The sequence below is a fragment of the Lissotriton vulgaris genome, chromosome 12, assembly GCF_964263255.1.
Source record: "Lissotriton vulgaris chromosome 12, aLisVul1.2, whole genome shotgun sequence".
NCBI classification, from domain to species: domain Eukaryota; kingdom Metazoa; phylum Chordata; class Amphibia; order Caudata; family Salamandridae; genus Lissotriton; species Lissotriton vulgaris.
Window position 1 is genome coordinate 512,803,681 of NC_141700.1, and position 23,126 is coordinate 512,826,806.

The window sequence follows — 23,126 nt, forward strand, 5'->3', positions numbered from 1 at the left end:
ATCGCCCTCACTCTATCTATCTATCGCCCTCACTCTATCTATCGCCCTCAGTCTATCTATTGCCATCACTCTATCCATCACCCTCACTCTATCTATCACCCTCACTCATCTATCTATCTATTGCCCTCACTCACTCTATCTATCTATCTATCTATCTATTTATCTATCTATCTATCTATCTATCTATCTACCTATCTATCTATCACCCTCACTCTATCTATCTATTACCCTCACTCTATCTATCGTCCTCACTCTATCTATCGCCCTCACTCTATGTATCTACTGCCCTCACTCTATCTATCTATCGCCCTCACTCTATCTATCTATTGCCCTCACTCTATCTATCGCCCTCACTCTATCTATCGCCCTCACTCTATCTATCTACTGCCCTCACTCTATCTATCTACTGCCCTCACTCTGTCTATCACCCTCACTCTATCTATCTATCTACTGCCCTCACTCTATCTATCTATCTAATCTATCTAATCTATCTATCTATCTATCTATCTATCTATCTATCGCCCTCACTCTATCTATATATCTATCTATCGCCCTCACTCTATCTATCTATCTATCTATCGCCCTCACTCTATCTATCTATCTATCTATCTATCCATCTATCGCCCTCACTCTATCTCTCCATCTATCCATCCATCTACCTATTGTTTCACTCTATCTATCGTCCTCACTCTATCTATCGCCCTCACTCTATGTATCTACTGCCCTCACTCTATCTATCTATCGCCCTCACTCTATCTATCTATCTATTGCCCTCACTCTATCTATCTATCTATCTATCTATCTATCTATCTATCGCCCTCACTCTATCTATCTATCCCCCTCACTTTATCTACCTATTGTCCTCACTCTATCTATCGCCCTCACTCTATCTATCTATCTATCCCCCTCACTTTATCTATCTATCTATTGTCCTCACTCTATTTATCACCCTCACTCTATTTATCTATCTCCCTCACTCTATCTATCTATCTATCTATCTATCTATCTATCTATCTATCTATCTATCGCCCTCACTCTATCTATCTATCTATCTATCTATCTATCGGCCTCACTCTATCTATTGTCTCACTCTATCTATCTATCTAGCTATCTATATATCTATCGACATCTATCTATCGACATCTATCTATCTATTTATCTATCTCCCTCACTCTATCTATCTATCTATCTATATCTATTGCCCTCACTCTATCACCATCACTCTATCTATCTATCTATCGCCCTCACTCTATCTATCTGTCTGTCAATCGCCCTCACTCTATCTATCGCCCTCTATCTATCTATCTATCTATCTCACTCCCTCTATCTATCTATCGCCCTCCCTCTATCTATCTATCGTATCTATCTATCGCCCTCCCTCTATCTATCTATCTATTGCCCTCCCTCTATCTATCTAATTATCTATCTATATATCTATCTATCTATTGTTTCACTCCATCTATCGCCCTCACTCTATCTCACTATCTATCGCCCTCACTCACTCTATCTATCTATCTATTGCCCTCACTCTATCTATCTATCTATCTATCCCCCTCACTTTATCTATCTATTGTCCTCACTCTATCTATCGCCCTCACTCACTCACTCACTCACTCTATCTATCTATCTATCTATCTATCTATCTATCTATCTATCTATCTATCACCCTCACTCACTCTATCTATGTATCGCCCTCACTCACTCTATCTATCTATCTATCTATCTATCTATCTATCTATCTATCTATCTATCTATCACCCTCACTCACTCTATCTATGTATCGCCCTCACTCTATCTATCGCCCTCACTCTATCTATCTATCTATTGCTCACTCTATCTATCTATCTAGCTATCTATATATCTATCGACATCTATCTATCTATCGCCCTCACTCTATCTATCTATCTATCTATCTATCTATTTATTGCTTCACTCTATCTATCGCCATCACTCTATCTCACTATCTATCGCCCTCACTCACTGTATCTAGCTATCTATTGCCCTCAATCTATCTATCTATCGCCCTCACTCTATGTATCTATTGCCCTCACTCTATCTATCTATTACCCTCAATCTATCCATCTATCTATCTATCTATCTCCCTCACTCCATCCATCTATCGCCCTCACTCTATCTATCTATCACCCTCTATCTATCGCCCTTACTCTATATATCTATCGCCCTCACTCTATCTGTCTATCTATCTATCGCCCTCACTGTATCGCCATCACTCTATCTATCTATCTATCTATCTATCTATCTATCGCCCTCACTCTATCTGTCTGTCAATCGCCCTCACTCTATCTATCGCCCTCGCTCTATCTATCTATCTCACTCCCTCTATCTATCTATCTATCGCCCTCCCTCTATCTATCTATCGTATCTATCTATCGCCCTCCCTCTATCTATTGCCCTCCCTCTATCTATCTATCTATCTATCTATCTATCTATCTATCTATCTATCTATCTATCTATCTATCTCCGTCCCTCTATCTATCTATCGCCCTCACTCTATCTATCTATCGCACTCACTCTATCTATCGCATCACCACGACATGATCTGGGTGCAATGGGCCCTGTAGCGCCTCTATACGCCTGAGGCGCTATTGATAGGTGTCCCCGACAGGGTGTGTGCCTATTACCTGCAGGGAGGGGGCTCTGCAGCCAGTGTGCGGGGCCCAGCGGATGCAGAAGGGAGGGTTAGCAGCGGGTGTCTCTGGGGCACAGAGTCAGGGGGCTGGGTGGATTGGTGGTCATTAACGCCCTGTGCGCTGCAATAAGCCTCCAGGTTGCCTGCTGAGCTGTGAATAATATGTGGATTGTACTCTCTCACCATGCCGCATTGTCCACAGGTGCCGATTTACACCTTCCCTGGAGGGGGCAGGTAGCGGCTCTCGCCCCATCCCCTTTGTAATGCTTTGTGTATTTGCATATTTGTAGCGTAGTTTCGACGCAGTTAGAGGGCGCCAACCCTGGCAGGACGGATTATAGCCCCCCCACTTGGGAAGCTTTCCTCAAGCATGAATTCCCCTCCCCGAAATTACATTCAAGGCTTCCAGTTGCCATATTTTGTGGCTACACACATGTTTACAGACGGAAAAAACAACTGTGTGTGTGTGGCTCTGTGTGTATGGCTCTGTGTGTGTGTGTGTGGCTCTGTGTGTGTGTGTGTGGCTCTGTGTGTGTGTGGCTCTGTGTGTGTGTGTGTCTCTGTGTGTGTGTGGGGGGGGGGGTCTGTGTGTGTGTGTGGCTCTGTGTGTGTGTGTGTGGCTGTGTGTGTGTGTGGCTGTGTGTGTGGGTGGCTCTGTGTGTGGGTTGCTCTGTGTGTGTGTAGGTGGCTCTGTGTGTATGTAGGTGGCTTTGTGTGGCTGTGTGTGTGTGTGGGTGGCTCTATGTGAATGACTGTGGGTGGCTCTGTGTGTGTGGCTCTGTGTGTGTGGCTGGCTTTGTGTGTGTGGCTCTGTGTGGGTGCAAATGCAATAGGTCTCGCATTTGCGAGCGATTATGCTATTGGCATTGTAAATGACAATGCCATTTATTTATGTTTTAAAAACCAAAACATAAATAAAAATAATGTCATGAGCAATGCCAATAGCTCTAACTTTAACAATGCGAGACCATTGCATTGTAAATGCTTGTTTCTTGCTATTCCTGCAAAGGTCGCATGGGACTCACTTAGAGAATTTACACTTAGTTCTGCTTATGGGAGGGTGACAGATGATTGTGGGGTGGGCGTGTGGGATGGGGAGGGTTTTTGTATGGGGTAGAGTTCCTATTATGTTTTGCGTTTGTTCTATGTGTTCAAGTACTAGACATAACCACACTATTTGGCTGCATTATCACCATATTATTCTGCATTACTTATACTTACTGTTTCTGCCACAGCCCACCACCAGACTCCATGTGAACACGCCTGGGTAAGCCCATTCAGTTTTTCCTCCACACACAGACAGTGACCTTTCACTCTCAGGCATACCTTTACCCTTATGAGATGGAATGTAAACTGCTTAAATGACTGAAAGAAATGAGGGGCAGTGCTGTGATTTGCAAAACACCACTCGCCAGCCACTTTACTCTTGCACTGGATACACCCGAAGCTCTAGAGTGGTGGCAATTCTCCTTCACAGGACTTTCCCCTTGTGGGTTTGTCCATAAAAACGTATTCCCTTGGGTGATACGTTGTGGTAGAAGGCTCACTTGAGGGACACCACCTCAACCTACTCAGCATGTATGTCCCCTGTTACTCTGCACATCCTCCTTTAAGGCTCTTAAATTAAAATACTCAGTTTGCCCATGGGAGTTACCTTTATTGGTGGTGGCTTTAATACATGATAACACCCGACTTGGACTCCACTGGGCCCACAGCCAGGATGGAGCAGGAACCAATGTGGGCTGTGTCAGTGGGTTGACACTGTCGGCTTATGTGACATGTGGTGAGTATTGCATCTAGATACCCTCACCTTTCTGTGTTGTTAGCTCACAAAACAAAATTGCACATTGATTTACTCCTCCTCCCTGCCATTGCCCTCACTCCTATGACTGACTCCCACCGTCTTGCTTGTGGCATTTCTGATCTTTCTCCTGTGATGCTAAGCGTGGGCTTTTTGGAGACACCTCTCAACTTATCTGGCAACTCAACACCAGGTGTCTAGCAGCTAAACAATTCACACACTATTTAGCCGAGGAGCTGAGGACCATCTATGACCTCAACTGGGACATGGTGGCCTCCCCGGGCACACTGTGGACAGCTGGGATGGTGTCTTTACGAGGTATTGCCAGATCCTACCTAAAAGGCAAAGAATGTGAGAAGTACAGCCAAATAACTGACCTGGAAACCAGGGTTGCATCCCTTGAATGGGACTGCCTCAAACATCAGACAGAGTTTGTGCAACGCATGTCACTAGGGTGGCCTTGCAATAACTCTTTCTCAAAGAGGCATGCCAGTTCTGGATGGCATTGACAAGGAGAATGTACGATTGGGGGAACAAGTAGAACAAATTGCTGTACTAGTTAACCATACGAGACACCACCTCCAGGTTGGTTCCCCTCCTCACTGTTGAGGGTGACAGGGTACTTACAACTGCAACAGATATCATGGGGGTGTTTGCGCATTACTATTGTTCTTTATATGTGGCCAGGGCACACTCCACAAGGGAAGCCTCTGACCTACTTGTTGCGGTAACCGCACCCCAGTGGACAGATGGACCTAGAACAGGAGCTCACCGTAGAAGAGATTGTGGAGGCACTTAAAGCTATGTAAATACTCTGGCAAAACTTTGGCTCAGATGGCTACCAGGTGGATTACTGCTGTCCCTTCCATTTGCTCCTCGTTCCCCCACGCCTGAATATGTGCCAGGAAGCTATTAAAAACGTCCAGTTTCCATCCGAACTGGACCCAGCAACCATTGTGATGCTCCATAAGCCAGGTCTGCCTGCAGGCCATTGTGCCTCATACCAACCAATATCCCTCATTAACATGGAACCAAAAATCTACACGAAAGTCCTGCCGAATAGGCCTCTCCACCTTGGGCCTCACTTGGTCCACCTGGACCAATGTGGCTTTATCCCCCATGGTATTACTGAGCACTGTATCAGCAGAGTTCATAATGGCTCTTGAAGACCTTGAAGTGTTGACATGTCCTACAGTTCTTATGCTGATAGGTTTCGAGAAAGCATTTGATTAAGCCTAGGCGGTGAACTCCGCTCCGCTTGCGGAGGGTTCCGCACTTCGCGTTATACGGAGCTCCCGGAGTTCCAAAAAACTCGTTTTTTCTACGCTCGCTCTCGTCAACATCAAGTTAGCGAGCACGAGCGAGGAAAATCCATCCCCAGCAATATTTTTTCACAGTCGTGGTCTTCACGTCAAGTTGTTGAGCGCGAGCAGGTGAAATCAACCTCCCGGCAAGATTTCTCAACGCAGGGGTTTGGATTTCTCAATGCGAGTGGACACGACCACTCGCGTTGAGAAAGTTGCCGCTCAAGTAAATAATCGACTTGAGTGCAGAAAGGAAGTAGCGCCTGCTTGTGCTGTGCATAGTGCAATTCGCGATAATTTCACAGCACGGACAAAAACCTGGCGCTGAAAATTACTGCAAAAAGCATTTTTTCTAACTAACTCCGCCGCTTGCGGAGCACCGCGTAGCGCGGCTGAGGTTTTTTTGCACTTCACAGAGTTCCGTGCTGTGAACTCCACCCTGGTTTACATTCGATTCAGTGGACTGGTCCTGAAATTAGGCCTGAAATTTCGAATGTATGTTCGTCTTTTATACATCCGCCCAAGGGCACAAGTTCGAGTGAATAATACTATCTCCCCTCCCTTCCCTAATGGCAGAGTCACTAGACAGCAATGACCCCTGTCCTCTCTTCTCTTTGTCCTCACTATAGAGCAATTGGAGGTATGGGTTCACTGTGATGCACAGGTTTAGGTATTTGACTGCAGAGGGGCAACTGAGGACCAGATCTCCTTGTACATAGATAATATCCTCTTGTTTCTCTCAAGGCCCTCCCTCACAGTACTTCAAGTGACTCAGATGTTAACTTTATATATGGAGGCCTCCAGACTTACGGTCAACTGGACCACATTTGTCCTGGTCCCGAGCATGACAGACTAGTAATTGATATTGTTGGTTGTAGACTCAGCTTCCAATATCTGGGAATTCATATTGCGCTAGAGCCTCAACTACCCTGACTTTGAACCTGAGACCTATGTGCTGAAAATGTGCATGGACCTTACCAGGTGGGTCAACTTGCTACTCAATGTCATAGACAGAGTAGCCCTCTTTAAATGATGGTATTACCATGGCTGCTCTATATCCTCCAGAACTTTCCCCTGCTCATCTCCCAAACTTGGTTCAGAGACCTATCATGGAATATTCTCACCTTCCTCTGATGGCCCTGACCTCCCCAGATGCTTCTGGCAAAAGTGTACAGTCCCCTTATGATGAGCATGGCGGGCATCAATGTTTATTAGTGGGTAGTGCAGATCTTAGTGGTAAACGATTGGTTGAGCAGGGGCTGGCTTAACCCTTCAGTCACTTTGGAGAAGGTCAAGCTGGACCAAGATGTGATTGTGTGGCTTCTGTATGGAACTCCATCTTGCACGATCTCTCATAGAGATCTCTACAGTTGGCATGCTTGCTTAGAGATCCTCATTGAAGTGGACGAGGCAGGACAGGAAGCTCACACTTGAAACTCCCCTGTGGCAGAGTAATTGGTTGAGACACACAACGACCCTCGAGGGGTTTAGGAGATGGGATATCATTGGTATATATAAACAGGGTGATCTATGGTGTGGGATACAAATGCAATATTTTACAGACCTCCAACTGGACTTCGACCTACATATATCTTAATTCTTTTGATACCTGCAAATCCGTCATGCCTTCTTGTCCCACCGTGACTCCCTTAATGCACCACTAAAATGTAGTACAATGGAGGCTAAATTCCTATCGGGCCCCTTGGGTGTAGCACATATATAAATCTCTGGTGATACGCTCGCTGGATCTTTTCCAGGCCCTGAAAACGAGATGGGATACCTGGGTTGGACCACTGGATGATCGCTATTGGAGGCATGCACTATATCCCCATGGGTGCTAGTCCTCCGCTGAAGGCTTCGCCTTACCTAACAACTACCTACATATTACCTAACTTATGCCCCAACGCTTATGGCACACTAATACCTCTCCACACCTACTTGTTTCTGTTGTCTTGAGATGCAAGGCAATTTTTTTCCACATGGTCTGTAGTTGTGCAGTTATCGTCTCATACCGGCAAAAGATCTTTGATACCCTAACACAAGTTCTTGTTGGGTGTGGGAGCCCTCTACCTTTGTGGCAACACTGGGTATTCTGGAGGGCATGGGAGGAAGCCAGAGAGACTGTACTCTGGTGGGGATTGCACCTTGACTGCTAACAGGGACATTGCCAAGAATTGGACATTTGCGAGTCTCCCAAGGTTGGGCACATGACTAGTGTTCAAAATTGGAGGAACCAAAATAATCAGCCAGGGGCTGCCCTCAGAATCTTAGCAAAATTTACTGGTTGGTTGGTTGGTTGGTTGATAGCTTTATTTCGATATGCAAGTATCATAAAAGCGTTACAAAACAAGTATATAAAAGCAGCACATCGTAAAAGACTGTACATTTAAGAACAAGGCAGGTAAAAACTGGCAATTTGATCAGAAATAAATTAGTTAAAAAGTGAATTAAATTGATATGGACAGTCTTTTTGAGCGGATCAACCATGCCCATTTTAAAAATTTAGATACAGCACAAACTATGGGAGAGGATGTTTCTGTTAATAAAATCCGTAAGGCCACCATATGCTGCCGAGTACCCAGTTGTCTACATAGGGGTTTAAGCCAGTGAGATCTTGGGCGGGCGTAGTCAGGACATTCAAAAAGGAGATGAGCCACGGTTTCGGGCCTAGTTGTACATAGGGCGCAGTGGCGTGATGCCTGCGCGGGCATATTCCATCTTGAGAGGAGGTCTGCTAGAGGTAAAGTGCCTAGTCTAAATTTGATATAGAGTGCCCGGTCCACAGAGATTGTGATTATGTCCAGGTAAGGCTCAAAAGCAATAACGTCTTTTATTTTCAGGTAAGCTGCGGTGGAATTGCAGTGGCGCGGGTTGCTGATGAGCTGGGCGGAGACCCATTCCCAGTATAGTTTTTTTAGGGTCGCCTTTGGCCGAGCAGAATGTGTGGACCAACAAGACCCCAGACCTAGGTCCCCCAGGAGAGATTTGATGTCCCTGAGCCATTTAATCTTGTGCCAGCCACCCAAACCCATCACCTCTGACAACCCGTCTGCATATGTTTTTAGTTCAGGAACCCTCCAAAGACGAGCCCAAAGGAGAAGAGGCCGGAAGCGAGCCTGGTCCTTGATTGCTTTACAGCCCACATCCAGAAGCACCGGAACTGCTGGGGTGCTCATCGGGATGGCCAGGAGGTCCTTCAGGAATTTGTTCTCGGCCTTGGTCAAAACCTCCATGTTACCAAGGCCCCATAGCTCAGCCCCGTAGAGAGATGCCGTTACAGCTCTGGCTTTGTAAATATCAATTATTGGAGCTACACAATGTTTGGATGAGTTGTTGTACTCCTTCAACAAAGCTCCCCCCACCCTTTTGTGGTTGATAGTCATTTTGTTGATATGGGGGGACCAGCTCATGACATCGCTCATACGAATCCCCAAATAATCAAATTCTGATACTCTTTCAAGGGGAATAGAGTTCAGTATAGGAGGGCGGCCATGCTTACGGGCGGGGTGCATGATTAGATATTTGGTTTTGTCCACATTGATGACAAGTCCTCTCTTTGTACAAAAGTCCTGGAAGCGGTTCAAAAGCTTCTGGAGGCCCTGGGGAGTTTTGGAGATAAGGAGGGTGTCGTCGGCAAACAACAGGGTTGGAATCCTTACGCCCCCCAATGAGGGAGCGTCTGCAGGTTCTCCAAGCAGGTGCTCTACCACCCCATTCACGTACAGGGAAAATAGGGTGGGAGCTAATACGCAACCCTGCCGGACGCCCCTGACAACCGGGATCCTATCGGTCTTTTCCCCGTTCTGCCCCCATCGCACCTGGGCATAGTTATCATTGTGTAATTTGATGAGGAGCATTAGAATGTAGGGGGGCATCCCAAGACCATACAGAACCCTCCAGAGTTCCTCCCTAGGAACCAGGTCAAAGGCAGTCTTCAGGTCTATAAAGGCCAAGTAAAGACTGCCTTTGCCCAGCTCCACCACCTTCCAGTAAAGTAGCAGGAGTCTAAAGACTTGCTCAATAGTTCCTGTACCGGAACGAAAGCCTGCTTGCAGATCGGACAATATGTGATTTTCATCCGCCCACTGGAGAATCCTCCCTAAAATTGCTTTTCCCGCTAACTTCTGGGTTGAGTCAATGAGGCTTATTGGCCTATAGTTCCCCGGTTGGTCCCGACAGCCCTTATAAAAATTGGGACTACCTCCGCCCCTTTCCAAGACTCAGGCACAGATCCTCCCTCTATAATAGCATTCAAAAGGGTAGAGATCAACACCCCCCATTCGCCCGGATAGGCTCGAAGAAGATCCCCTGGCAACCCGTCCGGACCAGCTGCTTTTAGTGGTGTTAAGGATTTAATCAGGTTTGTGACCTCCCGTGCAGTAAACAGGTCAGTACCTCTGTCCAAAGAGAGTGGGGGAAGGAGGAATGGGTCATTGAGTATACCTTCTACAGCAGAATATAGGGCCTTAAAATGGTTAAACCACGCCTGGGCCGTGATAGTACAGGTCCTCAAGGTGTCATCTGGACGATTTCTACTGCCCACCAGGTCCCAAAAACCTTTGGCGTCTCTCCCTCGACTTGCGGCCAAGAGATCCTGCCAAAAGCTATCCTCCCATTCCTTTTTGGCAGTTTTCAAACAGTGAGAGTATAACCTTCTGGCCTCCCTGGTCCTACTCTGTGACTTAGATTTTACTGCTTCAACGAGCAGTGTCTTTGCTTCCCTGCACTTACGGTTAAACCAGCCCCGTCTGACACGGGGACGTAATTTCTTCCTATTGAGACTAGATGGGACAATAAAAAGGTTACTTAAAGCCTGGGTTAAACTACAAAACCTGTCGGACACCTCCATCGGCCCACCCTCAGGAGAGTCAAGATTATCTAGGGCTGCAGCTAGAAGCTGCGTTATGGAGGATATTTTCTCGACCGATAGCGTCAGCTTGGCCCACTTCAGCCGTCTACCACAGTTTGAGACAGATGACTGGTCCGGGACAGTGGCACATGGGGGCCGGCTCCCTAAACCTTCTAGCCACCAAGGAGACAAGGCAAGTGAGAGCAGATTGTGGTCGCTCTCAACGGAAGGTATAATCTCCATATCTTTTACCGAGATCCATAGGTGGACGTCAAGCAGAATATAGACAATTCTTGACGTATGGTTGGGCCTATTATATGTATGTGCTCCCACTTAATCAGAACTAGTCCTGCCATTGAGGGCCCTCAGGTCAAACTCCATTGTTAGAGAATTAACCTGGAGTGCCACTTCCGTCCATCTTTTAATTGGGCTGAGCTCCAGAGCCGGTATCCCCCTCCTATAGTCATCATCCTCCTGGTCTTGGGTGACCTCTGAGCCAAGGGGCTCAAACGTGCAGTTGAAGTCACCCGCTACCAGGGTACAAGACTTGTAGGGGGAGGATCGAAGCAAACCCTCAAGGCGGGCTATAGTAGGGGATTCTCTGCCCCCCTTGATACCCCGTGCATAAATATTAAAGATGTTGAGAATAACACGTCCCTTTGGGCTTTTTAAGGTGATATTGAGGAGGTCCGGGCAGTTTGTTTGGTGCTCCTCTACCCTACAATTAAGCGAGGAGGCTACCCAAACAAGGAGGCCACCCGAAGGACGTCCCCTGCCAGTCTCTGAGTAGACAGCGGGTATGTGATGGGATGAGTACCCTACCTTGTGTAAGGGCTCCCTACTCCATATTTCCTGAAACAAACATATGGAGTAATCCTCCACAAGTACATTCCAGTTGGGTAAGGCCAGCTTCCTGCCCAGACCAGCCACATTCCAGCTGAGAACCCTAATGGGTGGGTCCGCCACAGCTGCAATGCTACTGGGCTCAACAGTGCCATCCGAGTCTGCCTCTACCAAGGGAGGATGGACAATGGCAGGCTCGATTAGATCCCTCCCCTCACCTGGTTCCCGTGTAACTACTAGGGCAACCTGCTCCCCTTGTGGGGTCGGGGGGTCAATCCACTTTACAGATGGATAGGACTGTTCGTCAGATGTTAGGACCCCCTGAGCCTCCATATGGGAGTCAACGAGTCAGTACCCCCTGGGACCCCAACTCGACCTTGACCATACCGCATGCGGCTGGAATAGAGTTGTTGCAGAGTGCCATTGGCGGCAGGCACTATTTTGAGAGGTATACGCGGGGGGTTGGCCAGAGCAGTTCGTGACCGGCCGCGGGTAGAAGTATGTTAAATCAACCGCTTCAACACCAGGACCAACCGCGCCCTGCCCCAAACTGCATATCGAGTGGGCAGCTCTCACGTCTTGAAAGTTCACCACCACATAGTCACCCTCGAACAGTTTTTTCCCCTGTCCAATCCATCCCACCCTGCGCACGCCAAGAATCAAGCCATCCACACCCAAGGGAAGGGGTCTTTTGGCTTTCAACCAGTGGATGACTTTATTCTTTAGTGCCTGATGGGTTTCCAGCTGAGCGTCTCTCAAGGCAGGAACCTTGATGAGGACAACAACGTATTGATGACACTCAGGGGGGATATTAACTGGGGGACATTTTCGAGCCACCTTCTGTGGTATAACCGCAGGGCTAGGGATTTCAGGTTGGCTAAAGACTGTTTTTGCCTTTGATACCGGGGCTACTCCCCTGGCGTCAGTGGATGGGACGGCAGGTCGTTTTGACTTAGAGCAGGCCCCTCCCTCATGCAGCTTTTTTTGGTCAGGCTGGGGCTTTGCCGTCCTCACTACTGGGGGGGTACTGGCATGGACCTGGGCAACATGGGTAGTAAGTGTCGGCTTTTCACTAGCAGGGATCGCAGATGTCGAAGCCTTCCCTGTGACTAGTGCAGGAGCAGGCGTTGGCGATGATATTCCCTGTATTAAGCCCCCTGAGTCCCCTTTCCCATCATTCCCCTCCGCAGTATCCTCTCTGAGTTTGGACTGTAGTTTGATGAGAGTTTTCAGGGAGAAGAAGTTGTCCCGGGTGGTCTGTTCAAATCTATCTAGCCTGTCCCCCAGACTTTTAACTTGGTCGATAAGCGGGACCAGCAAGGACTTGACCAGTTTCTCAAAGAGCTCGGGGGAGGGCGCCTCATGTGATAATGTGGACGATACCGGGACCGAGTGATGGGCCAGAGGAGTTTCAGCCTCAGGTACCAGAGGAGCAGCTCCTCCAGATGGTTCAGGACCTCCACCATTTAGTGGGGTAGGGCCTCTGGGGACGTGCTTCCTCAGTCGCTTATGGAGTGAAGTAAGACTCCCCTTCCGTATACTAGCAACCCTTTTCCTCTTGTTGCGAACCAGGCGAGCTCGCACCAAGGGCAACGGGCTACAAGCCAGGGAAGGGACCTGATGGGGCGGTTGAGAATTGTGGCCAGTAGAAGTACTTATGTGTATGACGGGTCTCGGATCTGTGGCCACTGGGCTAGGGCTGGAGGGCAAGGGATCTGATATTAAACTTTCCAACCTGTCAATACTTGCCCTTATAGCTGAAATCCGTGGCTGCTCGGACAGGTTCCCAGGAAGAGGGGAGGCAGGGTGGGTGGAGATAGGAGACAGGGCATGTGCCACTGCTCCTAATGAGGAGCGTATAGAAGGGAAGGAATCTTGTGAGAGGCGACGTTCCGTCATCACAATCTCCTTTTCAATGACCGCTGCTACTCTTGTAATGAATTTGTCCATTGTGCCTATCATTGAGCTCCCCGTGACACCTTCTCCCCCACCCCTCAGTGCTTTGCTAGAACGGGTAGACATGTGGGCCTCTATACACACAGGGAGACTCCAAGCTCTTGGACCAGAGATGGTGGATGAAGGGGGGGTGGCCCAGCTCAGCCTCTGACAGCCCCTGACTGCCACAGACTGCCCGCCCTTTGCTCGGGCTTCGCTCAGCGTCCCGCTCGCGTCCCGCTGAGCGACAGGCCGGTGGTTAAATAGGGGGCGTTGCAGGCGGGGGGCGTGTCTCGCTGGGGGCGCGGCCGTGCACACCTGTGCAGCGCAGGGACTCCTGGTCTTGTGAGTCCCTGCAGGCGCGCTCCCTCGGGTGCTGCAAGCAGTTGATGTAAGCGGCAAAGGCGGCGGATCCCTCCTGGGATAAGGGTAGGCTGAAAGGCAGTGAGAATCGGCGCTTTGGAAGGTTGCGCCAGCACCCAGGTCAGTTTCGCCGTCTGTGGGGTCCCACTTGTAACAAGGAAGCTCTCGCCTTTAAGACCTGGACAGGCGGGGGGGGAGTGTCTCGCTGGGGGCGCGGCCGTGCACACCTGTGCAGCGCAGGGACTCCTGGTCTTGTGAGTCCCTGCAGGCGCGCTCCCTCTGCTGGCTCTCACCTCCTCCTCCTCGCAACTGGAAACAGCAAGCGCCCTGACAGCCTCTGCCCCTCGCCACAAGCCGCGCAGCGGCACCCGCGAAGCGGGTGCTGCAAGCAGTTGATGTAAGCGGCAAAGGCGGCGGATCCCTCCTGGGATAAGGGTAGGCTGAAAGGCAGTGAGAATCGGCGCTTTGGAAGGTCGCGGCAGCACCCAGGTCAGTTTCGCCGTCTGTGGAAATGGTGGGCCTATTACAAACTGAACTGAATGTACTTGGATCATGTTTCACATATGGCTATCATATTCACATTGATCTATATTGCAGCAGGGTGTATACTGTAATGTTTGCCAGCTGTTGCCTATGCACAATAAAATCAATTAAATCTTGATTATTTAAAAAAAAAAAAAAAGCAACAGAAACGGATGCTTTTCAGTTCACCTAGCAAGTGCCCTCTGCAGTCAGTGGTCTTCATGTTTTTTGCAACAAGACCCACTTTTCAAAAACCTTCTTAGAGCTCCAGCTACAGACAACCAGTATGACTCTACACAGCACAAGTCATTATTCACTATTCCACACTTGGGAAATCTGAAAAAAGACTGAACATAAAACAACAAGCGTTGTGCAAACTTAGACTGAAAATATGACTTAATTAACTTTTCAGAATTATGATGTATTTGCAACATAAATGCAGATGGTGTAGGAAACATTAAAAGGCCTGACACAAAGCAGATAAATTAAATCTTCTAAATTTTACTCATGAGGGGAGACCATAATTAACCATTAGGCACAAAAAATAAACTATTACATAGACACACAATTAATAAAACAGCCGATAACAACATCCTCGGGTTATAGAGCAAAACAAATAATGCTGCAGTAAATTCATATGTTTTGATACACAATCGGATAATTTAAAGTCTCAGGGTATACAATTTTCCTACAAAGGCAGCGGAGGCATGTTCTCTGCTGATTTCGCAGATTATAGCCGCCAAGTTTAGCGATCCCTGACTGCCTGGCGAAGATCTTGGTGTCTGCAGAGGAACCGCCACCACTGCAGTTGCTCCGAAGGCAAAGTAAGCTTACCCTTTCTTTTTTTGCCCTGGGTTCTTACAACAAATGCCCCAGTAAGCTACTGCACAACAAGAGTTGCTGCACTTTGGTTTGTAATTCGACAAGATGTTAAGTGAGTGGGGGCAGGCTTCAACTCACCATGTTAATCTTAATCTGGTGTAAATTCCCGGAGGTTTATAGCTGCAAATCTGCTCACTGATATTCCTCTCTTTTGGGTAAGTAGCATAGCAGGTCCCAAAGTCCTAGTAGTGTAATTACTTTACTACTATTTAACTTCCGGTCTGATTTATTTTGTGCTTATGAGTGTGATCAGATGGCATGGACGTGGTGTAATAATTTTGTAGATGTCAACTAAAAGCTTTGTGCTGTGTGTTCTACAAGTGCTGAGTGCTGTTTTATGTTGTCAGAAAGGTTACTCCATAGGCTGTTTGGGCTAGGGTTCTGATAGGCTACTAGGGCTGGGATTTCCTATTGGACTTGGACATTAGGGCTTTGTCTATGATTGGCTGTTAGAGTTAGGGCTGTGATTGGTTGGTTAATAGGGCCAGGTCTCCCATTGGCTTTAGGGTTAGGGTCCCATTGGCCAATAGGGCAATTTTAAGCATAGGCCTCAGGGCTTCTCAGCCTGGGCGGCGAGGCTAAGGGCGGAGAGAACAAGAGCTGTTGTCTGTTTGGGCGCGGCAGAGAGTACAATGGCAGTTGTCTGTGACGGGTCGACCCTAGGGCCAGAGATGCTGACCAATTTTCACTAACTAGCTACCACATTAAGCCTTCCAAATCCTCCAAAATCTAAACACAATATCAGCAAAGACATTCTACCACAAACAAACCTCATACAGATTTCAATGTGTATTAAACCACTACATTAAGACTCCAAAACCACACCTACACACAATTTTACCCCAACTACAATACACTAGCACCTGCATTCTGATACAAAACACAACTCTGCCCTACACCACTAACACATCCACACATCACTAACACAAAGCCACGTTATACATAACTTTAATGCATCCAGACACACACTCCTTGTTTAAACAAAACAACAGCTCTATCCTCTACTTGCTCCTAACAGATCCCCTGTTTTTATGACATAACCTATACTCATCCTTCAATCACACCATCCAGCAACACCCACCTCTTCTTGTTACCAATTACACACAACCATAAAATCCTTACACGAGACTCCACCAAACACATTAACTATTCCAGTGATCACATCCAACACTCATAACTCGTCCATCGCTCTTACACACAACATACTCTTCTCCAAAACACATTGCCACCCCTGTACTATTCAAATACCACTAACCAGCAGTACTGCATATACAAATCGTTCACAGAAAACCACCACATCAATATCTCCTAACTACTCCACAAAGCAAAGCACACAAATCTCAATATATTATATTCCTTACACATATGTTCCCTAATTATGTAATCATGAATCTTTATTTTTGAGTCCTAATGTACAAGAAAAAAAATACTCCCCTGAAAGCTTTACTCTGTCCTACTATCACACTACACTGCTATCAATTTATCCTCTTTCCTCACTCCTCTATCTTTTTTTTTTAAACAGATTTTATTGCCATTTGGTTCATACAATATTCACTTGAGCAGTTCATATATCAAACACCTGTTCACATGTTTACATTGCATTGTTCTTCTTTTTCTTTTTCAATATCTGTGTACAGTAAATTGTTCAACATGTCCAACCGATACCAACTCCCTATCCCCCCTCCCTCCCTCCCCCTGAACGAGTTGCTGGATTTCCAGTTGTATGTGCCGGCGGTGTGTGTTACTTCTTCCTCTATCTGTGCTATCTTTGCCTAGACCTCACTCCTCTCTCTCATCCCACACCCTTTCTACTACTATGATCTCCAAAAATAACCCTTCCTAGTCTCCTCTCTTTTATACATCTCCTAGATCACCCCAAACATCAGCTTACTACTATGTTCTTCCAAACAACCTTACTAAATTTTCTCTTGAATTATCCCAAACCTCATTTTTCTACTGATTCGCTTTCTCTCTAATCCCTTTCAACAGGCTCTTTCCTCCACCCTATCTCCTTTACTCATCCCAGTTCTCATGGTAATACTATGATCTCCCAATTAGCACTTCTGGTTTTCTTCCCTCTTCTATCCCTCAATTACTCTATTCAATCCAACTAACAGACTCACAGGTCCCCTGCTAAAATTAACTTGTACCTCCCAATACTAGTACTATACGTATTTCCCTATACTAATCCACACTAATCCTTTTGGGTTCCAGAGTACTGTGCTGTTTGCCGAAAAGTGCGTTGACGCTTCATCAGTGGTAGTATGCGCTATACAAGCAAAATTACTATGGTGACATCAGATATGCATACTCTATGGCCTTTTCACGTTGTTTTATGTTTAATATAGGAGCCTATCCTAGCTCCGAGAAGTACTTGGGTTTGCACGGCTGAGCCCAAAGAATACTATTTACCACATTTTTTTTGAATGGTTATAGTGAAATCATAAAGTATGTGGTCTTGAGACCGGTCACTACTGATTTTCTCCAGAAATGCAAAGCCATCACTTCCTGCTTCTTCTTCAGTAGTTGCCAAAACACTGATGTTTGACCTTTCTCTTACGTTTGCAGCCTATGTTGAAGATGGATGCTACGATTACATGACCCTGTCAGCCTATGACCACATCCGTAATCTGACCCGGAAGAGCACTGATGCAGGAGGACTTCCATTCTCGAAAGTGGCACACTCTCACGTCTCGGTATGGGTTCCGAACCACTGTCTCACACGTCGCCTATTGCTGCTGCTATGTCTTTCCTGTTTTGTCAGTAGTTACAAAATGGACACTCACTAGCTCTCTTTTGCATCAGTCGCTACTCATGTTTCTAAAAGGTCCTCCTGCATACTGGTCAGTATGTTATGTTTGTCACTCCTGTCATGTTCCTAGACACCCAGCGCTTGTGTCTATACTGTTTTTATGTCATATTATAGTTGTCCTGAAAGGTTTTGAAGAAACCCATTTTAAATGGTTTGTAGAGATCTGTTTACAGCAGACTGTTCCTGCAAATGTAATACCTGCCACCCCAAAACCTCTGTTTGCTTCCTTGTGTCTAGCACTGACTTGTGGACTCACAAGTGACAAATTACGCAGTAAATAAATGGTTTTAAAATGTCTATGGGAGGTGTCAGTGCAAAACAGGTAAAGAAAAACATAGGTTCGGGACCTCAACCAAGTGTTTCTTAGAAGCCCACTGCCGGTGCTTCTGAATGCCTTTGTTACCATATACCAAGGCTGCCTAGTCTTGATACTATTTCACGCCTCTTTCTTCCACCTCCCTGCACTTCCTGTCTCTTTTTCTCAGTCTTGCAGTTTCACTTCTTGTCATCCCTCTCTTCTGCCTTTGTTCTCTTTTCCTACTTTTCTCTTGCTGTAGGTCGAAGTCTGGTGAGAACACAATAGGCCCCCATACCCAACAATGCTCACCATTAGCTCAAATTAAGCACTATGCTTATTTTCTATTTTTATTTATTTATTCATATTATATATGCCACATAATTTCAATAAAATCAAATAGTTATAAAGGATTTTTAAAATACTGCTAATAAATATGCATACATCTGGGCATTGGGCTGGTTTCAGCTGGTCCAGGAATAATAAACAGCCTTTTAAGCAAAGACACAAGATTGGCAAGTTCAGGTCCAAACTTGGAAATAGGAAAGGTGGACAAGGGAGGAGATGATGTAGATAGTATACAATATGTAGTAAACCATTTAATATGGATAGTTAGAAGATAGTAGTGATATCATACTAATATAACATTTCAAGTGGAGTTATTGCTACTAACTCAACAATTTCTAATAGGTGAACAGTAAGTCCTAATTAAAATAACAGCGTTAATGGCTAAAGCATCAGTAGTCCGATTGATAATAGCAACAGTATAAATATAAAAAATGGTGACAATGAATTAATAAGGAGATGAAAAAGGAAGGTACTCCCATTACCAAAAATAGAATATATATTAGCTGGAAAGGGGTTCCAAATTTGGATGTAAAAGAGGCTGGTGGATTTGTGTAATGTGCAGCTTTTTCTGTGTCCACTGCCATTCCAACTGCAGAGATATCTGCAGTGTTCTCCACTGCCATTCCAACTGCAGAAATGTCTGTGGACTGTTCTCCACTGCCAGTCTACTGCAGAGATGTCTGCAGACTGTTCTCCACTGCCAGTCTACTGCAGAAATGTCTGTGGACTGTTCTCCACTGCCAGTCTACTGCAGAAAAGTCTGTGGACTGTTCTCCACTGCCAGTCTACTGCAGAGATGTCTGTGGACTGTTCTCCATTGCCATTCCAACAACAGAGTTGTCTGCAGAGTGTTCTCCACTGCCATTCAAACTACAGAAATGTCTGTGAACTGTTCTCCACTGCCAGTCTACTGCAGAGATGTCTGTGGACTGTTCTCCACTGCCAGTCTACTGCAGAGATGCCTGTGGACTGTTCTCCATTGCCATTCCAACAACAGAGTTGTCTGCAGAGTGTTCTCCACTGCCATTCAAACTACAGAAACACCTGTGGATTGTTCTTCACTGCAATTCCAACTGCAGAAATATCAGTGGTCTGTTCTCCACTTCCAGTCTACTGCAGAGATGTCTGTGGACTGTTCTCCAGAGCAAGTCCAACTTCTGAGATGTCTGCGTAGTTTTGTCCACTGCCATTCAAACAGCAGAGTTGTCTGCGGACTGTTCTCCACTGCCAATCCAACTGCAGAGATGAATGCAGATTGTTCTCCGCTGCCATTTCAACTGCAGATATGTCTGTAGAGTGTTCCCCACCTCCATTCCAACTGCAGAGCTGTCTGCAGACTGTTCTCCACTGCCAGACCAAGTGCTGAAATGTCTGTGGACTGTTCTCCATTGCCATTCAAAATGCAGAAATGTCTGTGGACTGTTCTCCACTGCCAGTCCAACTGCAGAGATGTCTGCAGAGTGTTCTCTGCTGCCATTCCAACTGCAGAGATGTTTGCAAACTGTTCTCCGCTGCCATTTGAACTGCAGATATGTCTGTAGAGTGTTCCCCACCTCCATTTCAACTGCAGAGATGTCTGCAGACTGTTCTCCACTGCCAAACCAACTGTAGAAATGTCTGTGGACTGTTCTCCACTGCCAGTCCAACTGAAGAGATGAATGCAGAGTTTTCTCCTCTGCCATTCCAACTGCAGAGATGTCCGCAGAGTGTTCTTTGCTGCCATTCCAACTGCAGAGATGTCTGTGGACTGTTCTCCGCTGCCATTCCAACTCTGCGGACTGTCTCCATTGCCATTCCAACTGCAGTGATATATCCTGACTGTTCTCCACTGCCATTCCAACTACAGAGATATCTGCAGAGTGTTCTCTGCTGCCATTGCAACTGCAGAGATGTTTGCGAACTGTTCTCCGCTGCCATTTCAACTGCAGATATGTCTGTAGAGTGTTCCGCACCTCCATTCCAACTGCAGAGCTGTCTGCAGACTGTTCTCCACTGCCAGACCAACTGCTGAAATGTCTGTGGACTGTTCTCCATTGCCATTCAAAATGCAGAAATGTCGGTGGACTGTTCTCCACTGCCAGTCCAACTGCAGAGATGTCTGCAGAGTGTTCTCTGCTGCCATTCCAACTGCAGAGATGTTTGCGAACTGTTCTCCGCTGCCATTTGAACTGCAGATATGTCTGTAGAGTGTTCCACACCTCCATTTCAACTGCAGAGATGTCTGCAGACTGTTCTCCACTGCCAAACCAACTGTAGAAATGTCTGTGGACTGTTCTCCATTGCCGGTCCAACTGAAGAGATGTCTTCAGAGTTTTCTCCTCTGCCATTCCAACTGCAGAGATGTCCGCAGAGTGTTCTTTGCTGCCATTCCAATTGCAGAGATGTTTGCGGACTGTTCTCCGCTGCCATTCCAACTGCAGAGATGTCTGCGGACTGTCTCCACTGCCATTCCAACTGCAGTGATATATCCTGACTGTTCTCCACTGCCATTCCAACTACAGAGATGTCTGCGGACTTTTCACTGCCATTCCAACGGCAGAGATGTATGCAGTGTTCTCCACTGCCATTCCAACTGCAGAAATATCTGTAGTATCAGTGTTAATGGCTAAAGCATCAGCAGTCCGATTGATAATAACAACAGCATAAATATAAATAATGGTGACAATGAATTAATAAGGAGATGAAAAAGGAAGGTACTCCCATTACCAAAAATAGAATATATATTAGCTGGAAAGGGGTTCCAGATTTGGATGTAAAAGAGGCTGGTGAATTTGTGTAATGTGCAGCTTTTTCTGTGTCCACTGCCATTCCAACTGTAGAGATGTCTGCAGTGTTCTCCACTGCCATTCCAACTGCAGAAATGTCTGTGGACTGTTCTCCACTGCCAGTCTACTGCAGAGAGGTCTGCAGACTGTTCTCCACTGCCATTCCAACTGCAGAGATGTATGTGGACTACTCACCACTGCCATTCCAACTGCAGAAATGTCTGTGGACTGTTCTCCAATGCCAGTCCAACTGAAGAGATGTCTGCTGAGTTTTCTTCACTGCCATTTCAACTGCAGCGATGTCTGCAGAGTGTTCTCTGCTGCCATTCCAACTGCAGAGATGTCTGTGGACTGTACTCCACTGCCATTCCAACTGCAGCGATGTCTGCAGAGTGTTCTCTGCTGCCATTCCAACTGCATAGATGTCTGTGGACTGTTCTCCACTGCCATTCCAACTGTAGAGATGTCTGCAGAGTGATCTCACTGCCATTTCAACTGCAGAGAAGTCTGCAGAGTGTTATCTGCTGCCACTCCAACTGCAGAGATGGCCTTGGGCTGTTCTTCACTGCCATTCCAACTGTAGAGATGTCTGCAGAGTGATCTCACTGCCATTTCAACTGCAGAGAAGTCTGCAGAGTGTTATCTGCTGCCACTCCAACTGCAGAGATGGCCGTGGGATGCTCTCCACTGCCAATCCAACTGCAGAGATGTATGCAGATTGTTCTCCGCTGCCATTTCAACTGCAGATATGTCTGTAGAGTGTTCCCCACCTCCATTCCAACTGAAGAGCTGTCTGCAGACTGCTCTCCACTGCCAGACCAACTGCTGAAATGTCTGTGGACTGTTCTCCACTGCCAGTCCAACTGCAGAGATGTCTGCAGAGTGTTCTCTGCTGCCATTCCAACTGCAGAGATGTTTGCGAACTGTTCTCCGCTGCCATTTGAACTGCAGATATGTCTGTAGAGTGTTCCCCACCTCCATTTCAACTGCAGAGATGTCTGCAGACTGTTCTCCACTGCCAACCAACTGTAGAAATGTCTGTGGACTGGTCTCCATTGCCGGTCCAACTGAAGAGATGTCTTCAGAGTTTTCTCCTCTGCCATTCCAACTGCAGAGATGTCCGCAGAGTGTTCTTTGCTGCCATTCCAACTTCAGAGATGTCTGTGGACTGTACTCCACTGCCATTCCAACTGCAGAGATGTCTGCAGAGTGTTCTCTGCTGCCATTCCAACTGCATAGATGTCTGTGGACTGTTCTCCACTGCCATTCCAACTGTAGAGATGTCTGCAGAGTGATCTCACTGCCATTTCAACTGCAGATAAGTCTGCAGAGTGTTATCTGCTACCACTCCAACTGCAGAGATGGCTGTGGGCTGTTCTTCACTGCCATTCCAACTGTAGAGATGTCTGCAGAGTGATCTCACTGCCATTTCAACTGCAGAGAAGTCTGCAGAGTGTTATCTGCTGCCACTCCAACTGCAGAGATGGCCGTGGGCTGTTCTTCACTGCCATTCCAACTGCAGAGATGTCTGCAGAGTGTTCTCCACTGCCATTCCATCTACAGAGATGTCAGCAGAGTGTTCTCCACTGCCAGTCTACTGCAGAGATGCCTGTGGACTGTTCTCCATTGCCATTCCAACAACAGAGTTGTCTGCAGAGTGTTCTCCACTGCCATTCCAACTGCAGAGATGTCAGCAGAGTGTTCTCCACTGCCAGTCTACTGCAGAGATGTCTGTGGACTGTTCTCCATTGCCATTC

General features: G+C 46.8%; 1 protein-coding gene across 1 annotated transcript in view; it reads left to right on the forward strand.

Annotated features, from left to right (window-relative positions):
- FCSK (fucose kinase) overlaps positions 1-23,126 on the forward strand; it is a 1,017,185-nt gene that overhangs the window by 841,203 nt on the left and 152,856 nt on the right. The window contains exon 11 of the mRNA XM_086945277.1: positions 17,718-17,845. Within this exon, the coding sequence (XP_086801403.1) occupies positions 17,718-17,845 (128 nt within the window). The remainder of the gene's footprint in view (positions 1-17,717; positions 17,846-23,126) is intronic.